We start from the raw sequence: 25,014 nt of genomic DNA, 5'->3' as shown, positions 1-25,014 counted from the left end.
TTCACCAACAGCTCCGGCTCCGGCTCCGGCTCGGGCTTAGGCTCGGACCACACGCCGCTCTGCTACTCGCCGCGCCAGGCCAGAGGCAAACTCTGTGAGCCGGGAGACGGGGCTTTCTGCAGATACTGGAGCCGCGCGTGGCATGAAGTTCTGACCGTTTGTCTTTTTGTGCTCTTTGTCTTAAGCCACGTGCGGAGGGAGCGATCACTTCCTGTGTGCGACTGGAATATGCGTCCCTCTCAAACTAGTGTGCAACGGATTCAACGACTGCGACGACTGGAGCGACGAGGCCGATTGCAGTAAGTGTGGGACTTTTCCTTTCTTAACCCCCTCGAGTCAGTGGCCGCCCCGCCGCGATCGACTCGCTTTTTTTCTTATCAGTGCCCAAGAGACTCAAATAACTGTAGTTTTTTTATCATTCAAATCAAGTCAACTTTATTTATATAGCGCTTTTAACAATGCAGATTGTTTCACAGCAGCTTCACAGTGTTAAACAGGACAATAACGCAACACAATTGTATTCAGCTGTACAGCCATTCTGGAGAAAACGGCGATGTCATCAGCTCATTTCAATTATCATACAGTGACAGTGTGGGCTTAAGATCAATAATTTAGTTTAATAATTAGATTTATTTGGATATTTAGTTGAATATTTAGTGTCCCCGACTGAGCAAGCCAAGCCAGAGGCAACAGTGGCAAGGAAACCAAAACCCCATCAGGAGCAGAATGGAGGAAAATAAACCTTGGAGAAACCAGGCTCAGTCGGGGGGGCAGTTCTCCTCTGGCCAATTAACAAACAGCATATGATTATTATTATTATTATTATTCAGGCAAGTGTTATACATCATTATAATCTGTTAAATTTCAAATTTCTTTGTGTACAATCACAATAAAAACAAAATGTTTTGCTTTTTGCAAAATAAAGAAAACAAACATGATGCGCAATCTGCAGCCTCTCTCTCAAAGACGTTCATTCAGATAGTCTTCAGAAAATGACCTCTAGCTTAGTGAAAACTTGTCTCACAAACATGAGACATATGTCTACAGAAACGCTGAAATGTCAGGTTTTAAACACTGTAAACCAAATCAAAAACAAATATTCTGTGTTTATGTAATCTCTGTGAAAAGAGATAGATGTCAGTCACCCGTGAGCCACTTCATTATCCGCTAATGCGACCACGCCCACACAGAGCGCGCTCTTTCAGATTCAAATACTGACGATCCCCGCATCAACACGTCTAGTGAAGCGCTGGAACGTTACTTCAGATGCATTACTTTGAGACGCGTTGAGCAGTAATCCTGGATTTATTCTGCTCACGAAAAACTGTTCATTTCTAAGAGCAAAGGATTGTAAGGTACGTCAGTTTATTCTGTTAGCATCTGTGAATAGTAAACGCAAAAAGACAGTTTAAATATTAATCCTGTTGCAACATTAAACGTAATAAATGCAAGACTGTTTAGACAATATTTATTTGGCTTGTTTTGGACAGATTATAACGTGTTTATTGTAAAAGAGCCTAGTGTCACATCAATAAAGCTTTTATTCGCACGTCTGCTCAGATGCTATAAATATAGTACCAGTCAAACGTATTTTGCTTCATATTGATGTTTAAATATTACAGCCTAATGGTATTTTTTTTATTTAATATCAAAGTTTGTCAGAAATGATTCTGGAGTTTTGTTTTGTAGAAAGTGAATTGTTTTCTTTAAAGTGAATTTCGTTTTGTATAAATTGTATCTTAATTTTAATTATTTATTACATTTTTTTTTAGCATGAGACTCCTTTTAAAAACATAAAAAAATAGTATAAAAAATGCTCTTCTTAGTCATTTTTGTCTTGTTTCTAGTCTAAATATTTAAACATTCTTAAATCAAGATGCATTTACTAGATAAGTACAGTTTTCAACTAAATAAGAAGAGCATTTTTTTCTCTCTTAGTCAGGTATGAAGCTCATTCATTATGCAGCTCATGAATGCGGGCTATTATGTTCTTTTGTCCTCTCAGGTGATCTCCATTATTATTCATTAGCTATCACGCCTCCTTGCATACTGGCTTTGTGAAGAAAAACGGTCTTACAAATTTTAAATCAGTGTATTGTTTTATGTGAATGAGTAGACTCAATGATTCTCACATCAGTTTAAAGCAAAAACTCTAGGCAAATACACCCATTAGGCAAAAGTCTTGTGGACACAGATCTATTGTGTGTTTTGAGGCCTTAATTTTAAAACAAATGTTTTTTTTTTTTCAAAAATCATGCATAAACATTTTTCTCACAAAAATACAAGCATACACATACATGTTGCTTAGATATTATGGTAGCCCAGTTTGTGGTGAACACAATGTAATTCAACTTTTGCCATTAATATGTTAATGGCAAACTTCTAAAGGGCCTCAAAACAGCTCAGACTCCTAGGGGTTAATTGTGCTTCAGCTCTTTAAGATACAGGAAAATGAGGAAGCGAAGGACAAGTTATTTGTACATTCAAAGTCTCGCCCGCTGCACTCAAAGGATCTGTCGTTTAGTTGAGTTATTATGCTCTGAATGTGCGTGTGCTAGTGCGCTAACGCTGACTGTGATCTTCTCGTTCTGTCCAGCTTGTGCGGACGGACAGTATTTGTGTGCTACCGGCCGCTGTGTCAGTTCTGATCTTCTGTGCGACGGCTACGACGACTGTGGCGATCTGAGCGATGAGCAGAACTGTGGTGAGTACATTTGAAAAGCTTCATTGAGATCAGCTGATAACAGGAGAGCGTTTCCTACTCACTCTGCAGGAACTACTACTAAATCCTTCCCTCGCGGGTCAGTTTGATCCCCTTTGGAATGAGGAAAAACCTAAAAACGCTCGAAATTCAAACTAAACTTTACCAAACAATGATTTTATAATGTGTGTCTGAATACATACCGAAGAGAAACTGACTTTAGGACCCAGCGGAACAACTCCATATATAGAGCTATAAGGCCATCTAGAGTTAGGAAATATCATCTTATATTATTATTTTTCCATAAGAGGTCGGCAGAGATGCCCAATGTGAGATATTTTGAGCTGAATTAATTAAAGTTAAAGTTATTTTGAATTGAAGTTGAGAGAATTTGCTTAAATTACTATTTATTGATTATTTATTGATTAAATCTAGTAATTTAAAGGTAAATAAAAAAGAATGTCTGACCTCGACCGACTGAACCAGACATTTACGCCTCAAAGGGGGAGGAGCCTCATAGCCATTCATCGCCATACATCATCATCGCCATTGACCAATGGGAGTACATTGGAACAGCGAACATTTTCAAACTCCACATTAGTTCATTCTCCTAGTGTCTCTTGACATGTGTTGGGTTAAAAGTTCCACTTCCTAATAAAGCGTATTAGTGTTTCATATTTCATATGTTTCAACACATATTCTGCATATTTGAGTTCATTGGCGCTTCCTGAAGTGTGATTTAACGGCTGTTTCCCCTGTGGCAGTGTGTGATGCGTCTGAAGAGCATCGCTGTGGGGAAGGGCGCTGTATTCCTCGAGACTGGCTCTGTGACGGAGACCACGACTGCCTGGACAAGAGCGACGAGCTGAACTGCTGTGAGTGTAACGGAGGCCAGCTTTAGTCGCTGTGCGAGTAAACCTCACTCCTCTGATCTCAAGAGACGCTCTAGCGACTGACACTAGGGGTTGCAGCCTTTAGCCTCCTCATTAGAGCGTCTGCCCTTACTGCCTTCACTGCCCTCTCTCACTGCCCTCGCTGCCCTCACTGACTGCCCTCACTGACTGCCCTCACTGACTGCCCTCACTGACTGCCCTCACTCACTGCCCTCACTCACTGCCCTCACTGACTGCCCTCACTCACTGCCCTCACTGACTGCCCTCACTGACTGCCCTCACTGACTGCCCTCACTGACTGCCCTCACTGACTGCCCTCACTCACTGCCCTCACTCACTGCCCTCACTGACTGCCCTCACTGCCTTCACTGCCCTCACTCACTGCCCTCACTGTCTTCACTGCCCTCACTGTCTTCACTGCCCTCACTCACTGCCTTCACTGCCCTCACTCACTGCCCTCACTCACTGCCTTCACTGCCCTCACTCACTGCCCTCACTCACTGCCCTCACTCTCTGCCCTCACTGCCCTCACTGACTGCCCTCACTCACTGCCCTCACTCACTGCCCTCACTGCCCTCACTCACTGCCCTCACTGCCTTCACTGCCCTCACTCACTGCCCTCACTCTCTGCCCTCACTGCCCTCACTCACTGCCCTCACTCACTGCCCTCACTGCCTTCACTGCCCTCACTCACTGCCCTCACTGCCTTCACTGCCTTCGCTGCCCTCACTCACTGCCCTCACTGCCTTCGCTGCCCTCACTCACTGCCCTCACTCACTGCCTTCACTGCCCTCACTGCCTTCGCTGCCCTCACTCACTGCCCTCACTGCCCTCACTGCCTTCACTGCCCTCACTGACTGCCCTCACTCACTGCCTTCGCTGCCCTCACTGCCTTCACTCACTGCCCTCACTGCCTTCACTGCCCTCACTGACTGCCCTCACTCACTGCCTTCGCTGCCCTCACTGCCTTCACTCACTGCCCTCACTCACTGCCCTCACTGACTGCCCTCACTCACTGCCTTCGCTGCCCTCACTGCCTTCACTCACTGCCCTCACTCACTGCCTTCACTGCCTTCACTCACTGCCCTCACTGCCTTCACTGCCTTCACTCACTGCCTTCACTGCCTTCGCTGCCCTCACTCACTGCCCTCACTGCCCTCACTCACTGCCCTCACTGCCTTCACTGCCTTCACTGCCCTCACTCACTGCCCTCACTGCCTTCACTGCCCTCGCTGCCCTCACTCACTGCCCTCACTGCCTTCACTGCCTTCACTGCCCTCACTCACTGCCTTCACTGCCTTCACTGCCTTCACTGCCTTCACTCACTGCCCTCACTGCCTTCACTGCCTTCGCTGCCCTCACTCACTGCCCTTACTGCCTTCACTGCCCTCACTCACTGCCCTCACTGCCTTCACTGCCTTCGCTGCCCTCACTCACTGCCCTCACTGCCTTCACTGCCTTCGCTGCCCTCACTCACTGCCCAGACTGCCTTCACTGCCTTCACTGCCCTCACTCACTGCCTTCACTGCCCTCACTCACTGCCCTCATTGCCTTCACTGCCCTCACTGCCTTCCGCTGCCCTCGCTGCCCTCACTCACTGCCCTCACTCACTGCCTTCACTGCCTTTGCTGCCCTCGCTGCCCTCACTCACTGCCCTCACTGCCTTCCGCTGCCCTCGCTGCCCTCACTCACTGCCCTCACTGCCTTCACTGCCCTCACTGCCTTCCGCTGCCCTCGCTGCCCTCACTCACTGCCCTCACTCACTGCCTTCACTGCCTTTGCTGCCCTCACTCACTGCCTTCACTACCCTCGCTGCCCTTGCCGCCTTCATTGCCTTCACTGCCCTCACTCACTACCCTCACTGCCTTCACTGCCTTCACTGCCTTCACTGCCTTCACTGCCCTCACTCACTGCCCTCACTGCCCTCACTGCCTTCACTGCCTTCACTGCCCTCACTCACTGCCCTCACTGCCTTCCCTGCCCTCGCTGCCCTCACTCACTGCCCTCACTGCCTTCACTGCCCTCACTCACTGCCCTCACTGCCCTCACTGCCCTCACTGCCTTCACTGCCCTCACTCACTGCCTTCACTGCCTTCACTGCCCTCACTCACTGCCCTCACTGCCTTCACTGCCCTCACTCACTGCCCTCACTCACTGCCTTCGCTGCCCTCACTCACTGCCCTCACTCACTGCCTTCACTGCCCTCACTGACTGCCTTCACTGCCATCACTGCCCTCATTCACTGCCCTCATTCACTGCCCTCACTCACTGCCTTCACTGCCCTCACTGCCTTCACTGCCCTCACTGCCCTCACTGTACTGTGTGCTTGTATAACCCTGCAGAGTATTCACGTGTGTGTGTGTGTGTGTATGTGTGTGTGTGTGTGTAGCGTGCAAGTCCCAGGGTTTAGTGGAGTGCAGCAACAAGCAGTGCATTCCCAGTGCCTTTCGCTGCGATGGTGAAGATGACTGTAAAGATGGCAGTGATGAGGAGAACTGCACACAACAGCAGAGTGAGTGCACGCACACACACACACACACACACACGTGCACGCTAATGCACTCGCACTTATGGCTCTGTCTCTCAGCTCAGGGTTTGTGTCCACCTGGTCAATCGGGTTGTACTTCCACCTCCTGCTCCTCTGGCTGTCATGGGAACACGTCATGTGACCTGCGCAACAACACTGGCAACAACTGCAGTGAGTGAAACTGACCTCTGACCCGTGACCTCTGACCACACACAGAGCACTGGAGAGTCACATATTTTAGCCATTATGTTAAACTCTGGGCTTAGGTGACCTGATGGCGTAGCTTTAACACACGTTAACCCTTTCACGCATAGAGGTCACTAAAGTGAGCCGCTGTTAAAAAGCCGTATGCACGGGATTTGATGGCCTAGTTGCTCATCAACCTCTACAGTGGACACTAGCGCATCTTCCTATACACTGACACCAAGTGGCAAGCCGTTGTATGTGGACCCCCCCCACTCCCCAAAACAAGATGGCCGACGGCCAAGTTGTCCATTCCTTCTATCCTAGGAGACACTTGCAGGTAAACAGAAACGTTGTAACATGGTTTTATTCATTGGTTTGTCAAACACACACAGTTTTAATGTATTATGTTTAGTTCAGTTAAAGGGTTAGTTCACCCAAAAATGAAAATTCTGTCATTAATTACTTACCCTCATGTCGTTCGACACCCGTCAGACCTCCGTTCATCTTCAGACACAAATGAAGATATTTTAGTGTGAATCTGATGGCTCTGAAAGGCCTCCATTGGCTCAATGCACTTTACACTCTCAAGACCCTTAAAAGACACTAAAGACGTCGTTACAAAGTCCATCTCACTACAGCGGTTCTACAATAACTTTATAAATCGGCGAGAATAGTTTTTGTCCGCAAAAAACCCTAAATAACGACTTGCATAGTGATGACGATTTCAAAACAAAGCATCATGAAGCTTTGAAGCATTATGAATCAGTGAGTCGATTCAGCAGTTTGAATCACCAAATTTCAGCAGTTTGGCGGTTTGACACACGATCCGAATCATTATTCGACTCACTGATTCATAACGCTTCGAAACTTCATGAGGCCGTGTTTTGAAATCGTCATCACTATGTAAGTCGTTATTTAGGGGTTTTTTGCGCACAAAAACTATTGTCGCCGATTCATAAAGTTATTGTAGAACCACTGTAGTGAGATGGACTTTGTAACGACGTCTTTAGTGTCTTTTAAGGGTCTTGAGAGTGAACCGTGCCATTGTGCCAATGGAGGCCTTTCAGAGCCATCAGATTTACACTAAAATATCTTCATTTCTGTTCCGAAGATGAACGGAGGTCTGACGGGTGTCGAACGACATGAGGGTAAGTAATTAATGACAGAATTTTCATTTTTGGGTGAACTAACCCTTTAAAATCATAAACGCATACTGTCCTAGTGGACAGTAAAAAACTGTTTGAATCTTGTTTTTCATGCCCGAAGAGCACCGTGGTTATCGCAAGCGATCGTGTGTGTGTGCTGATGACCTCTGACCTGTGTGTGACTGTGTGTTTCAGGCGGCTGCGAGCCCATCTCTGTGGAGATCTGCATGAATCTGCCCTATAACTCCACCAGGTTCCCCAACTATCTGGGTCATCAGTCCCAGAAGGAGACGTCCGTCAGCTGGGAGTCGTCGCTCTTTCCTGCACTCGTTCAGACCAACTGCTACAAATATCTCATGTTCTTCGCCTGTACGGTGCTCGTGCCAATGTGTGACCCTTTAACACAGCAGAGAGTGCCGCCTTGCAGGTCAGCGTGTGTGTGTGTGTGTGTGTGTGTGTGTGTGTGTGTGTGCTCCTTTATTTCTTAAGTGAGGAACCTGGGTGTGCTCTTTGATACCAATCTCTCGTTTGAAAGCCACGTTTCTAGCATCTATAAAACTGCTTTCTACCATCTTAAAAATATATCTACATTACAGCACATGCTCTCAATGCAAAATGCTGAACAGTTCATGTGTTCATGACCTCAAGGCTAGATTATTGTAATGTTGATGAGCTGTAGATTATTGTAATGCTCTACTGGGTGGTTGCCCTGCTCGCTTAATAAATAAACTCCAGCTGGTCCAAAACACAGCACCTCCAGTTCTTACTAGAACCAGGAAGTGTGACCATATTAGCCCAGTTCTGTCAACACTGCACTGGCTGCCTATTAAACATCGCATACATTTTAAAATATTGCTTGTTACTTACAAAGCACTAAATGGTTCAGATGGTGGACCTGTGGCCAGACATGACCAACACATGACCCTGAAGTGTCTGAGAGACCGTGATTAGACTCCCCTGAAACTGCCTCATCGTCACGGCATCTCAATAAACCCGTCTCCGGCGTGATGACTCCGATCTTTCAAATATAGAGTGCCGAAGTAATAACGTCACTTTGTAGGCCAAAACGCGGAAGTGAGTTAGCATTTTAGCCCTTCCTGTTCCCTCGCCCTAAAGTCTATGGGTTTTTTGAATGGGTTTTTGCTAAATCGCCTGAAATAAGGTCTGTGGTTAACAAAGCCTCTAAATATTTTCACGTTTTGATCTATCACATAAAACACATTAGTTAAAACCTGCTTGTGATTTTTTTAAACTTTATTGTGTCTTAAAAACGGTGGTTGCTAACAAGTTGCTAAAAGGGACTACATCCATTGGCGGGGACTTTAGACGTCATCGTGACAAACAGGAAATCTCTCACTAGCCCGCGTTTCAGCCTCACTTATGAAGAACTTATGTGGCGTGAATAAATCGCGCTATTCACACAAAGTTGGATGCTTGAACATTTGGGCCCGTATTCATAAAGAATCTTAATGCAAAGAGTAGCTCCTAGTGACAAAATTCTACGAAAATTCTTAGAAATGTGGGCGTTTACTCTTAAAATTAACAAAAAAATCCTAGTAAAGAAAAAAGTAATTCGGAAAGCATCTTAACCCTTAAAAGAGGTCTGAAGGTCAAATTTGTTAGGAGCACGGACGAGGACTTTTAAGAGGCTTAAGAGTTTCTTTAGCATCGGGGAAAATGGCAGAAAGACGAAGAGGGAGAAGAAATGTGATGCAGACAATGGATGACAGTGACTTAATGAGACGCTATAGATTAGATCGTGCATGGATCATGTTTGTTGCATTAAATCCAACTTTTCAAACCACCAATTAAATAGACATGCCAGCAATCAGTGGAATTGGAAAGAGTGGAACAATGTTTATAGTTCTAAGCCAATCAAATACCTTATAGAAAATTAACAGCATGGTAAATAATAAAAGGATTTATATACACTGAAAAAAATGATTTGTTGAATTTACAAAAAAACATTATCGTAAGTGGTCACAATCAATTTATTTGATCTCAATTTAAACAAAAACACATGCAATTCCCATAAAACCAATTCATTTTTTTAAATTAAAATAAAAAACTAAATTAAAATTATTTAAACGAGCACAAATTAATTATGCTTAATTAAATTTTTCAGTGTACATATATATAATGTGTGTGTGTGTGTGTGTGTGTGTGTGTGTGTGAGAGAGAGTGAGAGAGAACGGTAAAATAGGACAATTTGCGCTTGTAAATTCAAAGTGAAGGCTTAGAATAGACCCTATACTTAAAAGCGCTCCTTTTTATTCCCCTTTTTGAACAACCAACCAATCACAGTCTTCAAAAGACGGTGTCATACGTAGCAACGGGGTCAGCCCCGCCTCTTCACTAAGATTAAAGTTTTTGTATTTTCCTTGCTCAGAGTTGCTCTCAGATCGGTCCCGAATAGCTCTTAAGCTAAGACTCCTACGTAAAAGTTTTTAAGCTAAATTAGGAGTTTTCTGAGAGGACTCTTAGAATCTTTATGAATACGGGCCCTGGAGTAGTTTAAAGCTCAAATCAGTGGTTTATTTATATAAAGAGTGCCCATTTGAACATTTTATCTGGTGTTTTCCGAGTTGTGAGCTCCAGTGGATCAGCGGCGCTCCGAGCTTGTTTACCCGGCGAGCGTAGACTTTCCTCAGCCAGTCCTTCTGCCTTCTGCCGCTGGCTCTGATGTCTCTGTGGTGTCTCGAGCTATAATTCGTCTTGTAACGGCCGATCTTTGCTCTCATGGATCTATAATTTGTTCCCTGGCAAATCGTTTAGGCTGAAGGCAAAGTGAAGTTTCATTACTTTATATTTTTAGGCTATAACTGTACTTTGCAGTTGTAACGTTAGCCTACTAGCACTGACTTTGAATGTTTGACTGAATTTTTTGCTTTATTTAATGTATAGCTTATTATACATTTTACTTGTACTTTTGTATTATTGATCATACATAAACTTGCATTTAACAAAAAGAGACTGGGTTGTGTTTCATGTCATTTAATGTTATCACAGTGATAATCATATTGTCTGAAAAAACATTAACAAAAGATAAATCTCAGAGAGGCACGCATAAACAAAATTAGTTTCTAACATTTTTGGAAAAAACGAATGGGCAATATTTCTCATGAAAAAGTTGATAAGTGTTCATACACAGCGCAGATCATAATGAGCGAGCGTGTTTTTTAAATAAAGTTTGAGGAAGCTTGATGATGACGTTGATCCGCGACCATGGTCCGTTTATAGCCTACCGTTAGCATTTTATATCTGACGGCTTTATTTAAGCTTCAAAATGTATACATTTTGGATTAATTTGTAAAGATTATCTTGATAGACAAAACGTGTAAGGGTCATAACTCTTTGTTGAACACAGATCTTATTTTTTGCGATTTTCCAAAAGTCTATGGGGAAAATGCATGGCTTTTCGATCGAGGGAACCCATGCGCCGCTAACTTCCGGGTTGGCCTACAAAGTGACGTCATAACTTCGGCACTCTATTCCGATCTATTATGACCTCTGACTTGTAAAGTTTCCAGAATAATAATAATAATACGCTGTTTGTTTATTGGCCAGAGGAGAACTGCCCCCCCGACTGAGCCTGGTTTCTCCAAGGTTTATTTTCCTCCATTCTGCTCCTGATGGGGTTTTGGTTTCCTTGCCACTGTTGCCTCTGGCTTGGCGTGCTCAGTTGGGGACACTAAATATTCAACTAAATATCCAAATAAATCTAATTATTAAACTAAATTAACCATTTAAACTAAACTACTGATCTAATTATTGATCTAAAGCCCACACTGTCACTGTATGATAATTGAAATGAACTGATGACATCAGCGTTTTCTCCAGAACGGCTGAATAAAATTATGCTGCATTATTTTCCTGTTTTACACTGTGAAGCTGCTTTGAAACAATCTGCATTGTTAAAAGCGCTATATAAATAAAGCTGACTTGACTACATATAATGACATTGATGACTGTGTGTGTGTGTATCAGGTCTCTGTGTAGGAATTCAAAGGAGCGCTGTGAGTCAGTGCTAGGAATTGTGGGATTGCAATGGCCTGAGGATACAGACTGCGCTCAGTTTCCAGAGGAAGGTCAAGCAAACAGTTCCTGTTTACTTCCTGACCCGGATGTGAACGGTCAGTGCGCAGACACTCGCAAACTCAAACCGAGCTGTTTTCCTAAATTACACTGAGCAGTTAGCAAAGGAGTCGCGTGAGGAGATGATTGGATGTTATTCAGCTGTGGGCTGGAATGAAATAGTGCCGTTTTTCTTCAATGACATGTGTTTTTTGTGTCCAAATTCATTAATTTCCTAAAATGAATTTGAATAAATACATGTCACATATCAAATTGATCTACAATATTTCCTTTAAAAAGTGACTTTTTGAGTTGTGGTGTTTGAAAGACCAAAGATGTCAGGTGGTGCGACCGTCCAGAAAACAAAACGGTTCATTTTCTCAGTCAAATTCTTAATCAAACAGTTTGGCATGATTTTACGTTAAATTCCTTATAAATGAGGGAAAATAGTCTTATTTCAAAACTATTATATTACTTTAAAAACTTTTGTCCGAAAAATTTACTTCTCCAACTGTCAGGTAGAGCGACCGACATAAAAATGCCATTTTATGCAATAAAATATACTTTATATTATATATTATATATATACTTAATACTATAAAATATATGCTAATAACTGTCACCCCCCGCTTTTTTGAGAATACACATGAAAATGCACTATCCAAATTGAGGTCTCGTTTTAAAGAAGACACTGCAGATTATTGCTGAAGTGAAAGCAAAGTTATGGAAGTTTAAATCTACTGTAAATGAAAAATACTGAACTAAATATTTTTTATTTGATATAAAATATATATTTTACAAAAATGTTTTACTCTAAAATGTTTGTACTCCAAATTTGAAGTTGATATCACAAAAATTGAAGTCCCGATGAGATGTTGTTTAGGCGCTGTACCAAAAACAGCCACCGGGTGTCATTCAAATTCCATTGATTGTTTTTTTGATGCATTTTCCTGTAAATTTCTGTCCAAATGTCACTTCCATCACAAAACAGTCCCCAAATATGGACCCCTGAGACTCAGAGCTTTCCGACGATATGTGTTTTGTCAAGATTAGAAAAGATTTTGATTATAAAGTAGTTAAAATAAATGTTGTAATATGAAACATGACGCCGCCCGCTAGAAGAATTTAGAGTACCGTTTCCATGGTAACGTAACGTCCAATTTCAAAACAGGATGAATTTTGAGTCTGTACGCTTTCAAATTATACCTAATTTATGATAATTACTTAAATATATGATATGACTATAGGTGTCCACATTAATGCCTGTTAGATTTGAGTTTGCGTTTGAAATGTCAGGTGGTGCGACCAGCAAATTTACATTTACAAGGATCAGTTCCCACTGCAACTGCAAAATGAAGTAAGAAATATAATTTTTACATTTAAAAACAAAACATAAAATCTCCTTAAGGAGTTTTGAACACGTATGAATTATATGAATTGACTCCCATATAATAATGGCAAGAGTTCAAGATGCAACAAATGACCGCCAGCACTCGTCTTTAGCCGCTAAATGCTCCAGTGTAAAAGAGTCAAGAGTACAAACGCAAAAGATCATTCTGTAACCTGAAGGTGTGTGTGTGTGTGTGTGTGTGTGTGTGTGTGTGTGTGTGTGTGTTAGAGTGCTCTCCCAGTCACTTTAAGTGTCGCTCAGGAAGATGTGTCCTCTCATCCAAGCGCTGTGATGGACACACAGACTGTGATGACGACAGCGATGAGGAAACATGCGGTGAGTAAATACACACACTTACATGAGAAACGCACACACACACACACACACACACATGTGCAAACTCCTGTGTGTCTGTCACTAGGCTGTGTGGAGCGGGGCTTGTCGGAATGTCCCGGAGACAAAACCTGCATCCATCCCAACATGATCTGTGACGGGTTTCCTGACTGCAGCCAACAGGAAGACGAGAAGAACTGCTGTGAGTGATACACACACTCTCACACACACACACACACACACACACACACACACACACACACACACACACACACACACACACACACACACACACACACACACACACACACACACACACACACACACACACACACACACACACACACACACACACTCTCACACACACACACACACACACACACACACACACACACACACACACACACTGCCCCTACCCCTAAACCTACCCATCATACATTTTCAAAAAACATCACTTAGTCTGATTTATAAGATGTTTTCCTCATGGGGACCAAAAACTGGCCCCACAATGCATAGGATCTCAGGTTTTACTATCCTTGTGGGGACATTACAATGTAATATAAACAGAGGCACACTAGTGCTGGGCGGTATACCGGTTCATACCGAATACCGGTATTAATTTTCTTTATGATATGAATTTTGACGATACCGCAATACCGGTATATGTCGCTTAAACAACGTTCGGAACGCGGTGCAGCGCGTCATTGTTTGAGAGAGGACCCATTTCATTGATGCACTGTAGTAAGAGCAGTCAGAGCACAGTTGAGATCGCATTACAGCACAGCCTATGGCTGTATCCTATACTCTCATTCACTATTCCCTACGTTATCACTTTATTTGAAGGAGTGAATGAAAACGTGCGTTAAGTCGGACAACCGTTGTGTGTACATCGGCTGTACACTCGTTATTGCGGTGCAATGGGATAGAATGAGTGCACTCAATAACGTCCTCTAAGGTTTCGGACACCACTACAAAGCGCTGTGCCCTCCAAATAATGCTATATTTGAGGTTATGGGAGCGATGTCGGATTCAGCCCTTGATTATTGTTGAGAATTCAAACTACACGCGGCGCGCGAGAGAGCGCGGTTTCTGCACGGAGCGCTGCGATGAGTTTAACAACGCTCACCACATGGATCATATAGCACTGATATAGACCGGAGCGAGCGCGTTTAAAATTTTTATGGACATATTTCAAAAACTCTAGTGCTCTAGACATGAACCAGAAGTGTGTATGCGCGCATATTTCATCACGTCTTATTTAAATGAAATGTATGCACTGATTACACTGATAACCTATGTCTGATCACGAACGCGCTGACACGATGGATTATTCAAAAGACAATGATGTAAGTTAATAAATAAACTGACAATTCAAAGAAGAATGGGCCAAAAAGTAACTGCTTTATTCTTTCTGTGTCAAACTGAAGTGTGTCAATTCCGAGAGTCCTGTTAAATGTATTGCTAATATCCTCATTTCTCTTCGTTTTGGTAGTTTGTTGTTATAGAGGGTTAGATTTTTAAAATGCTTAAGGTGCCCTCAACTCAACTTTTAATATTCAGGTGTCTGTAAGTATGATTCTAAACGTGTTGCAGGTCTGTGTTTTATTGTTTGTTGTCTCTCCACAGCATCATTTTGTTAACCTGTAGACCTATTAACTCTAGTGTGGAATTTTTCTACAATATTCACTCGTCATGACAGTAAAACAGGGCATTCTAGTCAATCTCCTGCAGTATTTCCTCTCTCAATCAGTAGAAAATGTGATTAACACCCTGTCATGCATAGGGGAAAAAATACCGTCATATACCGTGAAACCGATATAATTTAGAAAAATACCGTGATATACATTTTTGGTCATACCGCCCAGCACACACACACACACACACACACACACACACACACACACACACACACACACACACACTCACACTCACTCACTCTCTCTCTCTCTCTCTCTCTCTCTCTCTCTCTCTCTCTCTCTCTCTCTCTCTCTCTCTCTCTCTCTCTCTCACACACACACACACACACACACACACACACACACACACACACACACACACACACACACACACACACACACACACACACACACACACACACACACACACACACACACACACACACACACACACACACACACACACACACACACACACACACACACACACACACACACACACACACACACACACACACACAGAGTCTACTGGCACTGGAGTGTGTATGCGCTTGCTCTCATGTATGCGTGTGTGTGTGTGTTCAGCCGTGTGCAGCAGTCATGAGCTGGAGTGTAATAATCATCAGTGTGTGTGTGTGTTCAGCCGTGTGCAGCAGTCATGAGCTGGAGTGTAATAATCATCAGTGTGTGTGTGTGTGTGTGTGTGTGTTCAGCCGTGTGCAGCAGTCATGAGCTGGAGTGTAATAATCATCAGTGTGTGCACCGATCGCTGTGGTGTGATGGCAGGAGACACTGCTCTGACAGCTCAGACGAGTGGAACTGCGGTAAGAGACTCAACTTCTTCCGGCTCATTGTTTTTTCACTCAGAGTTGTGCAGTGATGCTGATGTTGTGTGTGTGTAGTGTCTCTGTCCGGCGAGGGTTTGCTGCTGGTGTCTAAGGCTGGGGTGGAGTATCAGGTGTGTGCGGATGGGTGGAGCTCAAACCTCAGCAGCGTCACATGCACACAGATGGGTTTAGGGTAAGGTCAGTACACACACACGCCTGTAGTTTTCACACACACACACGCCTGTAGTTTTCACACACACTCTTTAGAAAACCTCTGCAGACCTTGAGGACCTGGGGCCTCATTTATAAAACTTTGCGTAGGATTTGCGTCAGAAGTGGCGTACGGATGAAACATAGGACGTGCGTACGCACAGAAATATTCGGATTTATAAAACCGTGCGCACGCACATCCGACGCAGTTTACCCTTAATAAATCACAATCAATTCTAAATGTAGCGCAGCTTTTGCGGCTTCATGTCACGCCCATAGTTGCCCATAAATAGTCCGTGAAACGCCCACAAGTTAATATTCATAGATTGCGAAATCATGGCAAACACAGAGAGGAAATAAAAAAAAAACTTAACTTCACTCAATGTGAAGTAGAAGTTATCGTTGGCGAGGTGGAAAAGAGGAGAAAATATTGTTTGGAGGGCACAGTGTGGGCTTTACTGATGCCAAAAAGGCACTTGAGGTGCAAAAGGTTGCAGACGCTGTAAATGCTGTCGCCTCACAACCTCAGACCATCGCCGAAAAAAAAAAGAGAAATGGTCGGACATCAAAGTCGAGGCAAAAAAGCGTGTAGTGCTTCATCAGACAGCGGAGCTGAGCCTCCTGATGAGAGACTGCCGGCAGTTATTGGGGAATCCCTATGAATCCCTATCTCTATTATCTACGTGGAAATGGGAAATAGTTCAGTGCAAATGTAATGTCTTGCAGCTTTCTGAATGGTTGAGACATACGTCATATGTTATTTTATCGCAAAATAAAACAAACTAAAGGCATTTGCATATGATTCCGTAGCTGATGAATACATTTTTACTATGAAAACAACTTTCCCCAGTGGCCAATTAATACATCCATCTATCGATCTATCTATCGATCTATCTATCTATCTATCTATCTATCTATCTATCTATCTATCTATCTATCTATCTATCTGTCTGTCTGTCTGTCTGTCTGTCTGTCTGTCTGTCTGTCTGTCTGTCTGTCTGTCTGTCTGTCTGTCTGTCTGTCTGTCTGTCTGTCTGTCTGTCTGTCTGTCTGTCTGTCTGTCTGTCTATGTATCTATATGTCTGTCTGTCTGTCTGTCTGTCTGTCTGTCTGTCTGTCTGTCTGTCTGTCTGTCTGTCTGTCTGTCTGTCTGTCTGTCTGTCTGTCTGTCTGTCTGTCTGTCTGTCTATCTATCTATCTATCTATCTATCTATCTATCTATCTATCTATCTATCTATCTATCTATCTATCTATCTATCTATCTATCTCCCTAATTATCTATCTATCTATCTATCTATCTATCTATCTATCTATCTATCTATCTATCTATCTATCTATCTATCTATCTATCTATCTATCTATCTATCTATCTATCTATCTATCTATCTATCTATCTATCTATCTATCTATCTATCTATCTATCTATCTATCTATCTATCTATCTATCTATCTATCTATCTATCTATCTATCTGTCTATCTAATTGCATCTATATCTGCTCCAGACGGACACATTGACGAGAATATCAGTTTTGTACATTATTTTGTTCTGTTTACCATATTATTTATGAGGATGAATTGCATAACATGCCAATATTGTTGCAGAACATATTTCACTTTTTACTGTTGTAAAAATTACTGTTGTAATTTTCGTTTGATTTAGTTTGTTTTACACTGCAGATCGATCAAACGGGTGTTGGTGTAGGCTGTTAATAAGACTTGCTTTGTGAAGTCTTCATGTTATTTATGAGGCAGTTTTGCCATTTCTTTTACACAACGGTCTGCAGTTTCACACACTTTCACGTGTTTCTTCATCTGCCGACGGTGTCGCCATTTCTCATTTCACCCGTTTTTGTGCGTCCGCCTGGGTCAGAGCTTGCGTGAAGGACCGCACATTTTCCCGTCAAGTTTGCTTTTTATAAATACCAATTATTGCGTAGAGAGCGGCGTACGCCTTCTTTTGTGCGCACGCAACGTTTATAAATGAGGCCCCTGATCTCAAATATTACACATATTAACCATATTAATGTGCCATGAGGGAATCCTGCCCGCCAGTTAGAGATGACAGCAAGTGTGTGAAGGTCCAAAATGTCTTCTCTGTTTAAAAGTGTGTGTGTGTGTGTAGTTCTCCTCTCTCAGCAGACGCAGTGCTGGACGTGTCTTCTGCTGCTGGGCGGAGGCGCTGGCTGCATGTTGACCCAGAATGGAGTCCACAGAACATGTTTCCTCTACAGGGCCGGCTGGAAAAACGAGGGTGTGTGTGTGTGTGTGGGGGGAAAAAATGACTAAAACAAAATACATCTGAGTAAACACTTCATTCATTCATGAAAGTCCAAACACGCTGAACGTTGAATTCTAGACTTTTACTTGTAATGATCAATCACTTCATAAAAGAACAGCCGTCACTGAGAAGACTTTACTGAACACACACACACACACACACACACACACACACACACACACACACACACACACACACACACACACACACACACACACACACACACACACACACACACACACACACACACACACACACACACACACACACACACACACACACACACACTACACTCACCTAAAGGATTATTAGGAACACCTGTTCAATTTCTCATTAATGCAATGATCTAATCAACCAATCACATGGCAGTTGCTTCAATGCATTTAGGGGTGTGGTCCTGGTCAAGACAATCTCCTGAACTCCACACTGAATGTCGGAATGGGAAAGAAAGGGGATTTAAGACATTTTGAGCGTGGCATGGTTGTTGGTCTGAGTATTTCACAATCTGCTCAGTTACTGGGATTTTCACACACAACCATTTCTAGGGTTTACAAAGAATGGTGTGAAAAGGGAAAAACATCCAGTATGCGGCAGTCCTGTGGGAGAAAATGCCTTGTTGATGCGAGAGGTCAGAGGAGAATGGGCCGACTGATTCAAGCTGATAGAAGAGCAACTTTGACTGAAATAACCACTCGTTACAACCGAGGTCTGCAGCAAAGCATTTGTAAAGCCACAACACACACAACCTTGAGGCGGATGGGCTACAACAGCAGAAGACCCCACCGGGTACCACTCATCTCCACTACAAAGAGGAAAAAGAGGCGACAATTTGCACCAAAATTGGACAGTTGAAGACTGGAAAAATGTTGCCTGGTCTGATGAGTCTGGATTTCTGTTGAGACATTCAGATGGTAGAGTCAGAATTTGGCGTGAACAGAATGAGAACATGGATCCATCATGCCTTGTTGCCACTGTGCAGGCTGGTGGTGGTGGTGTAATGGTGTGGGGGATGTTTTCTTGGCACACTTTAGGCCCCTTAGTGCCAATTGGGCATGGTTTAAATGCCACGGCCTACCTGAGCATTGTTTCTGACCATGTCCATCCCTTTATGAGCACCATGTCCCCATCCTCTGATGGCTACTTCCAGCAGGATAATGCACCGTCACAAAGCTCAAATCATTTCAAATTGGTTTCTTGAACATGACAATGAGTTCACTGAACTAAAATGGCCGCCACAGTCACCAGATCTCAACCCAATAGAGCATCTTTGGGATGTGGTGGAACGGGAGCTTCGTGCCCTGGATGTGCATCCCACAAATCTCCATCAACTGCAAGATGCTCTCCTATCAATATGGGCCAACATTTCTAAAGAATGCTTTCAGCAGCTTGTTGAATCAATGCCACGTAGAATTAAGGCAGTTCTGAAGGTGAAAGGGGGTCAAACACAGTATTAGTGTGTGTTCCTAATAATCCTTTAGGTGAGTGTATAATACTCACTTTCTTCACATGAACACGACTCCAGCGGACCATCAGTGTCTTCATTGATTAAAATATGAAGCTTTACACACACACACACACACACTCACACACACACACACACACACACACACACACACACACACACACACACACACACACACACACACACACACACACCACATGATATCAGAAATGCGTGTCACTCTTCTCAACATCACTTCCTCCTGCAGGCAGAGCTGCCCATCATACAAGAGGATCTCACTGCAGTGTGCAAGAGACGGTGTGTATGACTGACACACACACACACACACACACACACATCTACTGGCCGTAAGATGCCGTTTCCTCATCTGTTCTCTCTCTGTGTTCAGAGTGTGGCCGCCGCCCTGCCGCCCGGCTGGTGAAGAGGATTCTGGGCGGCCGCACGAGTCGCCCGGGCCGCTGGCCGTGGCAGTGCTCTCTGCAGAGCGAGCCCAGCGGACACATCTGCGGCTGTGTGCTCATCGGGGACAAGTGGGCTCTCACTGTAGCTCACTGCTTCGAGGGGTGAGAGAACACACACACACACTGACACACACACACACACACACACACACACACACACACACACACACACACACACACACACACACACACACACACACACACACACACTGCCCCTGCCCCTAAACCTAACCCATCATAGGAGACTGTGCAGTTCACTTTCTGTGAAAAAAAACCTCATTCTGTGATTTATAAGCATTTTGAAAAGTGAGGACATGGGGAACGTCCTCATATTTCACCCTCTTTTTGTAATACCCATGTCATTATACACATTTGTGTCCTGATATTTCACAAAAACATGCCCACACACACACACACACATTCTCTCTCTATCTCTCTCTCACACACATGCTTTCTGAAAGCACCGCTCTGGCACCATCTGCTGTCAGAAGAACGATCACACACACACACACACACACACACACACACACACACACACACACACACACACACACACACAAGGTGTTAAGGCTCTAGTCGTGTTAAGTGTGATGTCTCTCACACACACACTCACACACACTCACTCACACTCACACACACACACACACACACACACACACACACACACACACACACACACACACACACACACACACACACATGTTTGGTTTTCATCTTTTATGGGGACTTTCCATAGGCGTAATGGTTTTTATACCGTACATACCGTATATTCTATCCCCCTACACTGCCCCTACCCCTAAACCTAACCCTCACAGGAGACATTCTGCAATTTTACATTTTCAAAAAACATCACTTAGTCTGATTTATAAGATGTTTTCCTCATGGGGACCTAAAAATGTCCCCACAAGGATGAGGATTTCGGATATTGCTATCTTTGTGGGGACATTTTGTCCCCATAACGTGATGATTACCAGTCCACACACACACACACACACACACACACACACACACACACACACACACACACACACACACACACACACACACACACAAGGTGTTAAGGCTCTAGTCGTGTTAAGCGTGATGTCTCTCACTCTCTCACACACACACACACACACACACACACACGAGTTGTTAAGCGTGATGTGTGTTGCGTGTGCAGGCGTGAGAGCGCAGACGTGTGGAAGGTGGTTTTGGGGATCAATAATCTGGATCATCCGTCTCCACACATGCAAACGGTGCGCGTGCGGCGCGTGATCGTGCACTCGCGCTACAGCCGCGCGGTGGTGGACTATGACATCAGCGTTCTGGAGCTGGAGCATGAGGTGCGGCGGACCGGCTTCGTGCGGCCCGTGTGTCTGCCCCGCCGGGGGCAGCTGCCCAAACCAGACCAGTACTGCCACATCACCGGCTGGGGGCACGTGGGCAACAGAAGTCAGTGCAGCTCGGCCTCTCTCAGCACACACTCACCTGTGGAGAGCTGGAGTTCCCCTGTAACCTGTGTGTGTGTGTGTGTGTGTGTGTGTTTCAGTGCCGTTTAAGCTGCAGGAGGGAGAGGTGCGCATCATCTCCGTCTCTCAGTGTCAGTCTTACTTCGACATGAAGACCATCACGTCACGGATGCTCTGCGCCGGATACGAGGCGGGAACCATCGACTCCTGCATGGTGAGTGTGTGTGTGTGTGTGTGTGCGCTAAAGGTGACATCATGAGTGTGTGAGTGTGTGCGCACTGTGACATCCTGAGTGTGTTTGTGTTGTCACAGTGACATCATGAGTGTGTGTGTTGTCATGGTGACATCATGAGTGTGCGTGTGCGCGCGCAAAAGGTGACATCATGAGAGTGTGTGTGTGTGCGCACTGTGACATCCTGAGTGTGTTTGTGTTGTCACAGTGACATCATGAGTGTGTGTGTTGTCATGGTGACATCATGAGTGTGTGTGTGTGTCATCGCGATGACATCGTGAGTGGTTGTGCGTGTCGTCACGGTGACATCATGAGTGTGCGTGTGCGCGCGCTAAAGGTGAAATCATGAGAGTGTGTGTGTGCGCACTGTGACATCCTGAGTGTGTTTGTGTTGTCACAGTGACATCATGAGTGTGTGTGTTGTCATGGTGACATCATGAGTGTGTGTGTTGTCATGGTGACATCATGAGTGTGTGTGTGTGCGCACTGTGACATCCTGAGTGTGTTTGTGTTGTCACAGTGACATCATGAGTGTGTGTGTTGTCATGGTGACATCATGAGTGTGTGTGTGTGTGTCATCGCGATGACATCGTGAGTGGTTGTGCGTGTCGTCACGGTGACATCATGAGTGTGTGTTGTCATGGTGACATCATGAATGTGTGTGTTGTCACGGTGATATCATGAGTGTGTACGTGTCGTTGCGGTGACATCACTAGTGTGTATATGTCGTAACGGTGACATCATGAGTGTGTGTTGTCAGGGTGACATCATGAGTGTGTGTGTTGTCACGGTGACATCATGAGTGTGTGTGTGTGTTGTCATGGTGACATCATGAATGTGTGTGTTGTCACGGTGATATCATGAGTGTGTACGTGTCATTGCGGTGACATCACTAGTGTGTATATGTCGTAACGTGACATCATGAGTGTGTGTTGTCAGGGTGAAATCATGAGTGTGTGTGTTGTCACGGTGACATCATGAGTGTGTGTGTGTGTTGTCATGGTGACATCATGAATGTGTGTGTTGTCACGGTGATATCATGAGTGTGTACGTGTCATTGCGGTGACATCACTAGTGTGTATATGTCGTAACGTGACATCATGAGTGTGTGTTGTCAGGGTGACATCATGAGTGTGTGTGTTGTCACGGTGACATCATGAGTGTGTGTGTGTCGTCACGGTAACATCATGAGTGTGTGTGTGTGTGTGTGTGTGTGTGTGTGTGTCGTCACAGTGACATCATGTGTGTGTGTGTGTGTGTGTGTCGTCACAGTGACATTGTGTGTGTGTGTGTGTCGTCACAGTGACATCGTGTGTGTGTGTGTGTCGTCACAGTGACATCATGTGTGTGTGTGTGTGTCGTCGCAGTGACATCATGTGTGTGTGTGTGTCGTCACAGTGACATTGTGTGTGTGTGTGTGTGTGTCGTCACAGTGACATCGTGTGTGTGTGTGTGTCGTCACAGTGACATCATGTGTGTGTGTGTGTGTGTCGTCAAAGTGACATCGTGTGTGTGTGTCTCCAGGGTGACAGTGGCGGTCCGCTGGTCTGCGAGGAGGATGACGGCCGCTGGTCTCTCTACGGCTTGACCTCCTGGGGCTCCGTGTGTTTCTCTAAGGTCCTGGGCCCCGGCGTCTACGCCAACGTGACTCACTTCACCGAGTGGATCGAGAGACAGATTTACCTGCGCACGTTTAACCTGCTGTAGGTGAACACACACACACACACACAGGAACGTGACCCTGCTACACTGATCATTCCTCACGTGTTTCGGGCGAGCAGCGTCTCATTACCACTCCAGTCCACCGGGGGCGGTGGCGTCCTTCAGATGCTCCAACACGCTCTCGACCCGCCAGCGCCTGTATGATCCAGAGCCGCCCTCTTTAACACGGGTTCTGCTGTCACACTGAATACACACATCGCTCATTATTACAGCTCACATGATGACGGACAGATGAGCGCTGGGCTCGTTCCCAGGGGAAGCGCGAGCTGAAATAAACGCGTCGCTTGATTCGATGTAAGTCTGCCGAATGCATTAATGTTCATGTATCAGTAATCTACCCAGAGGTCAGAGTGCAGAGAGTGTGTGTGTGTGTGTGTGTTGTCACGGAAGGGCTCCTGCTGCTCTCTGCGTCTCCTCTGCTGCTATTGGCTGGTTCTGGAAACCTCTCACCCAATGATGTTCTCCTGTGGTTAGCGTGTGTTTCTGCGGTGTTCGTGTCGCGTAGTGTCCTCGTCACGTGTGTGTGTGTGTGTGTGTCCAGTGCTTATTTGCAACATTCCGTCTGCTTTCATTTTTTAAAGGATATTTTTCTACTGATGTTGAGCACATAAAGCGGTGGCTCTGAACGCTGATGTTCTGTGTTTATAATGCTGTGTAAACACAACACGTGTATTAAAGATTTCTATCATCACACACTCGAGCGTCGTCCTTCTGTCTGTCACACACTGACACACTCACACTTTATTATATTTGTGTTTGACATGTTTCCAGTGTTGGGGAGTAACGGAAAATATATACGGGCGTTATGTATTCAGAATATAAGTTATGAGTATTCCGTTACAGTTACAATTTTAAATATAGCTGCAAGCTGCAATACCGGGGCCAAGCGCAAATAAGAAGACAAGACATGCCAAAATGGCTGAGAGTGTCAGATCAACAGCAGTATGAGATGATTTTGGGCAAAAAGGCTGAAAAATGCATTGTAGTCTATGGGAATTTCATGTTTTGTTCTATTATAGCGCCACCAAGAGGCACAATCCCACCATGTTTTTGTATGTGTCATCAGAGTGAGCCCATACATGTGTGTGTCAATTTTGGTGAAAATATCTCATTTTGTTTTGGAGTTATAGACATTTATATGAAAAAACACATGAAAAATGACGGACACCTGACTTTGATTGGATTTTACTCCCTTACTGTCAATATTTAGACATTTGGGCATTAGTGTTTCGCTATCGACCTGTGTTTCTGAACTTCTGACGCTGGTTTCGTCTCGATCGGACTAGCGGTTTCGAAGATATCAGCTAATGTTTTTTAAGCGCTAAATCACAACGCTACACAAACCATACGCCGAAACCTGGCAAGTCTGGTATCGTTGGACTTGGCAAGGATTCAGGAGACAAAAAAAGTTACTCCCATGAAAATAAGTTAACCACACCCAAAGT

The 25,014-nt window shown here is 44.5% G+C and overlaps 1 protein-coding gene across 5 annotated transcripts in view; it reads left to right on the top strand.

The window, feature by feature from the left end:
- corin (corin, serine peptidase) overlaps nt 1–24,262 on the top strand; it is a 53,276-nt gene extending 29,014 nt beyond the window's left edge. For 4 of the 5 annotated variants that reach the window (XM_079802643.1, XM_079802644.1, XM_079802645.1 and 1 more), the window contains 18 exons: nt 1–94; nt 186–299; nt 2,597–2,704; nt 3,466–3,576; nt 5,984–6,106; nt 6,182–6,292; nt 7,648–7,879; nt 11,440–11,585; nt 13,145–13,252; nt 13,338–13,451; nt 15,639–15,749; nt 15,828–15,945; nt 18,086–18,214; nt 19,951–20,000; nt 20,092–20,266; nt 21,327–21,598; nt 21,696–21,829; nt 23,372–24,262. The exon at nt 1–94 is cut by the window's left edge and continues 109 nt beyond it. In XM_079802643.1, coding sequence (XP_079658769.1) covers nt 1–94; nt 186–299; nt 2,597–2,704; nt 3,466–3,576; nt 5,984–6,106; nt 6,182–6,292; nt 7,648–7,879; nt 11,440–11,585; nt 13,145–13,252; nt 13,338–13,451; nt 15,639–15,749; nt 15,828–15,945; nt 18,086–18,214; nt 19,951–20,000; nt 20,092–20,266; nt 21,327–21,598; nt 21,696–21,829; nt 23,372–23,554 — 2,433 coding nt within the window. In that variant the 3' untranslated portion in view covers nt 23,555–24,262. The remainder of the gene's footprint in view (nt 95–185; nt 300–2,596; nt 2,705–3,465; nt 3,577–5,983; nt 6,107–6,181; nt 6,293–7,647; nt 7,880–11,439; nt 11,586–13,144; nt 13,253–13,337; nt 13,452–15,638; nt 15,750–15,827; nt 15,946–18,085; nt 18,215–19,950; nt 20,001–20,091; nt 20,267–21,326; nt 21,599–21,695; nt 21,830–23,371) is intronic. The other variant, XM_079802647.1, reaches the window with a different exon arrangement.
- Nucleotides 24,263–25,014: the final 752 nt, after the last annotated feature.

Source organism: Gobio gobio (genome assembly GCF_949357685.1).
Source record: "Gobio gobio genome assembly, chromosome: 21".
NCBI classification, from domain to species: domain Eukaryota; kingdom Metazoa; phylum Chordata; class Actinopteri; order Cypriniformes; family Gobionidae; genus Gobio; species Gobio gobio.
The sequence above is the reverse complement of the archived record's forward strand: the minus strand, read 5'-3'. Positions and strand labels throughout refer to the sequence as shown.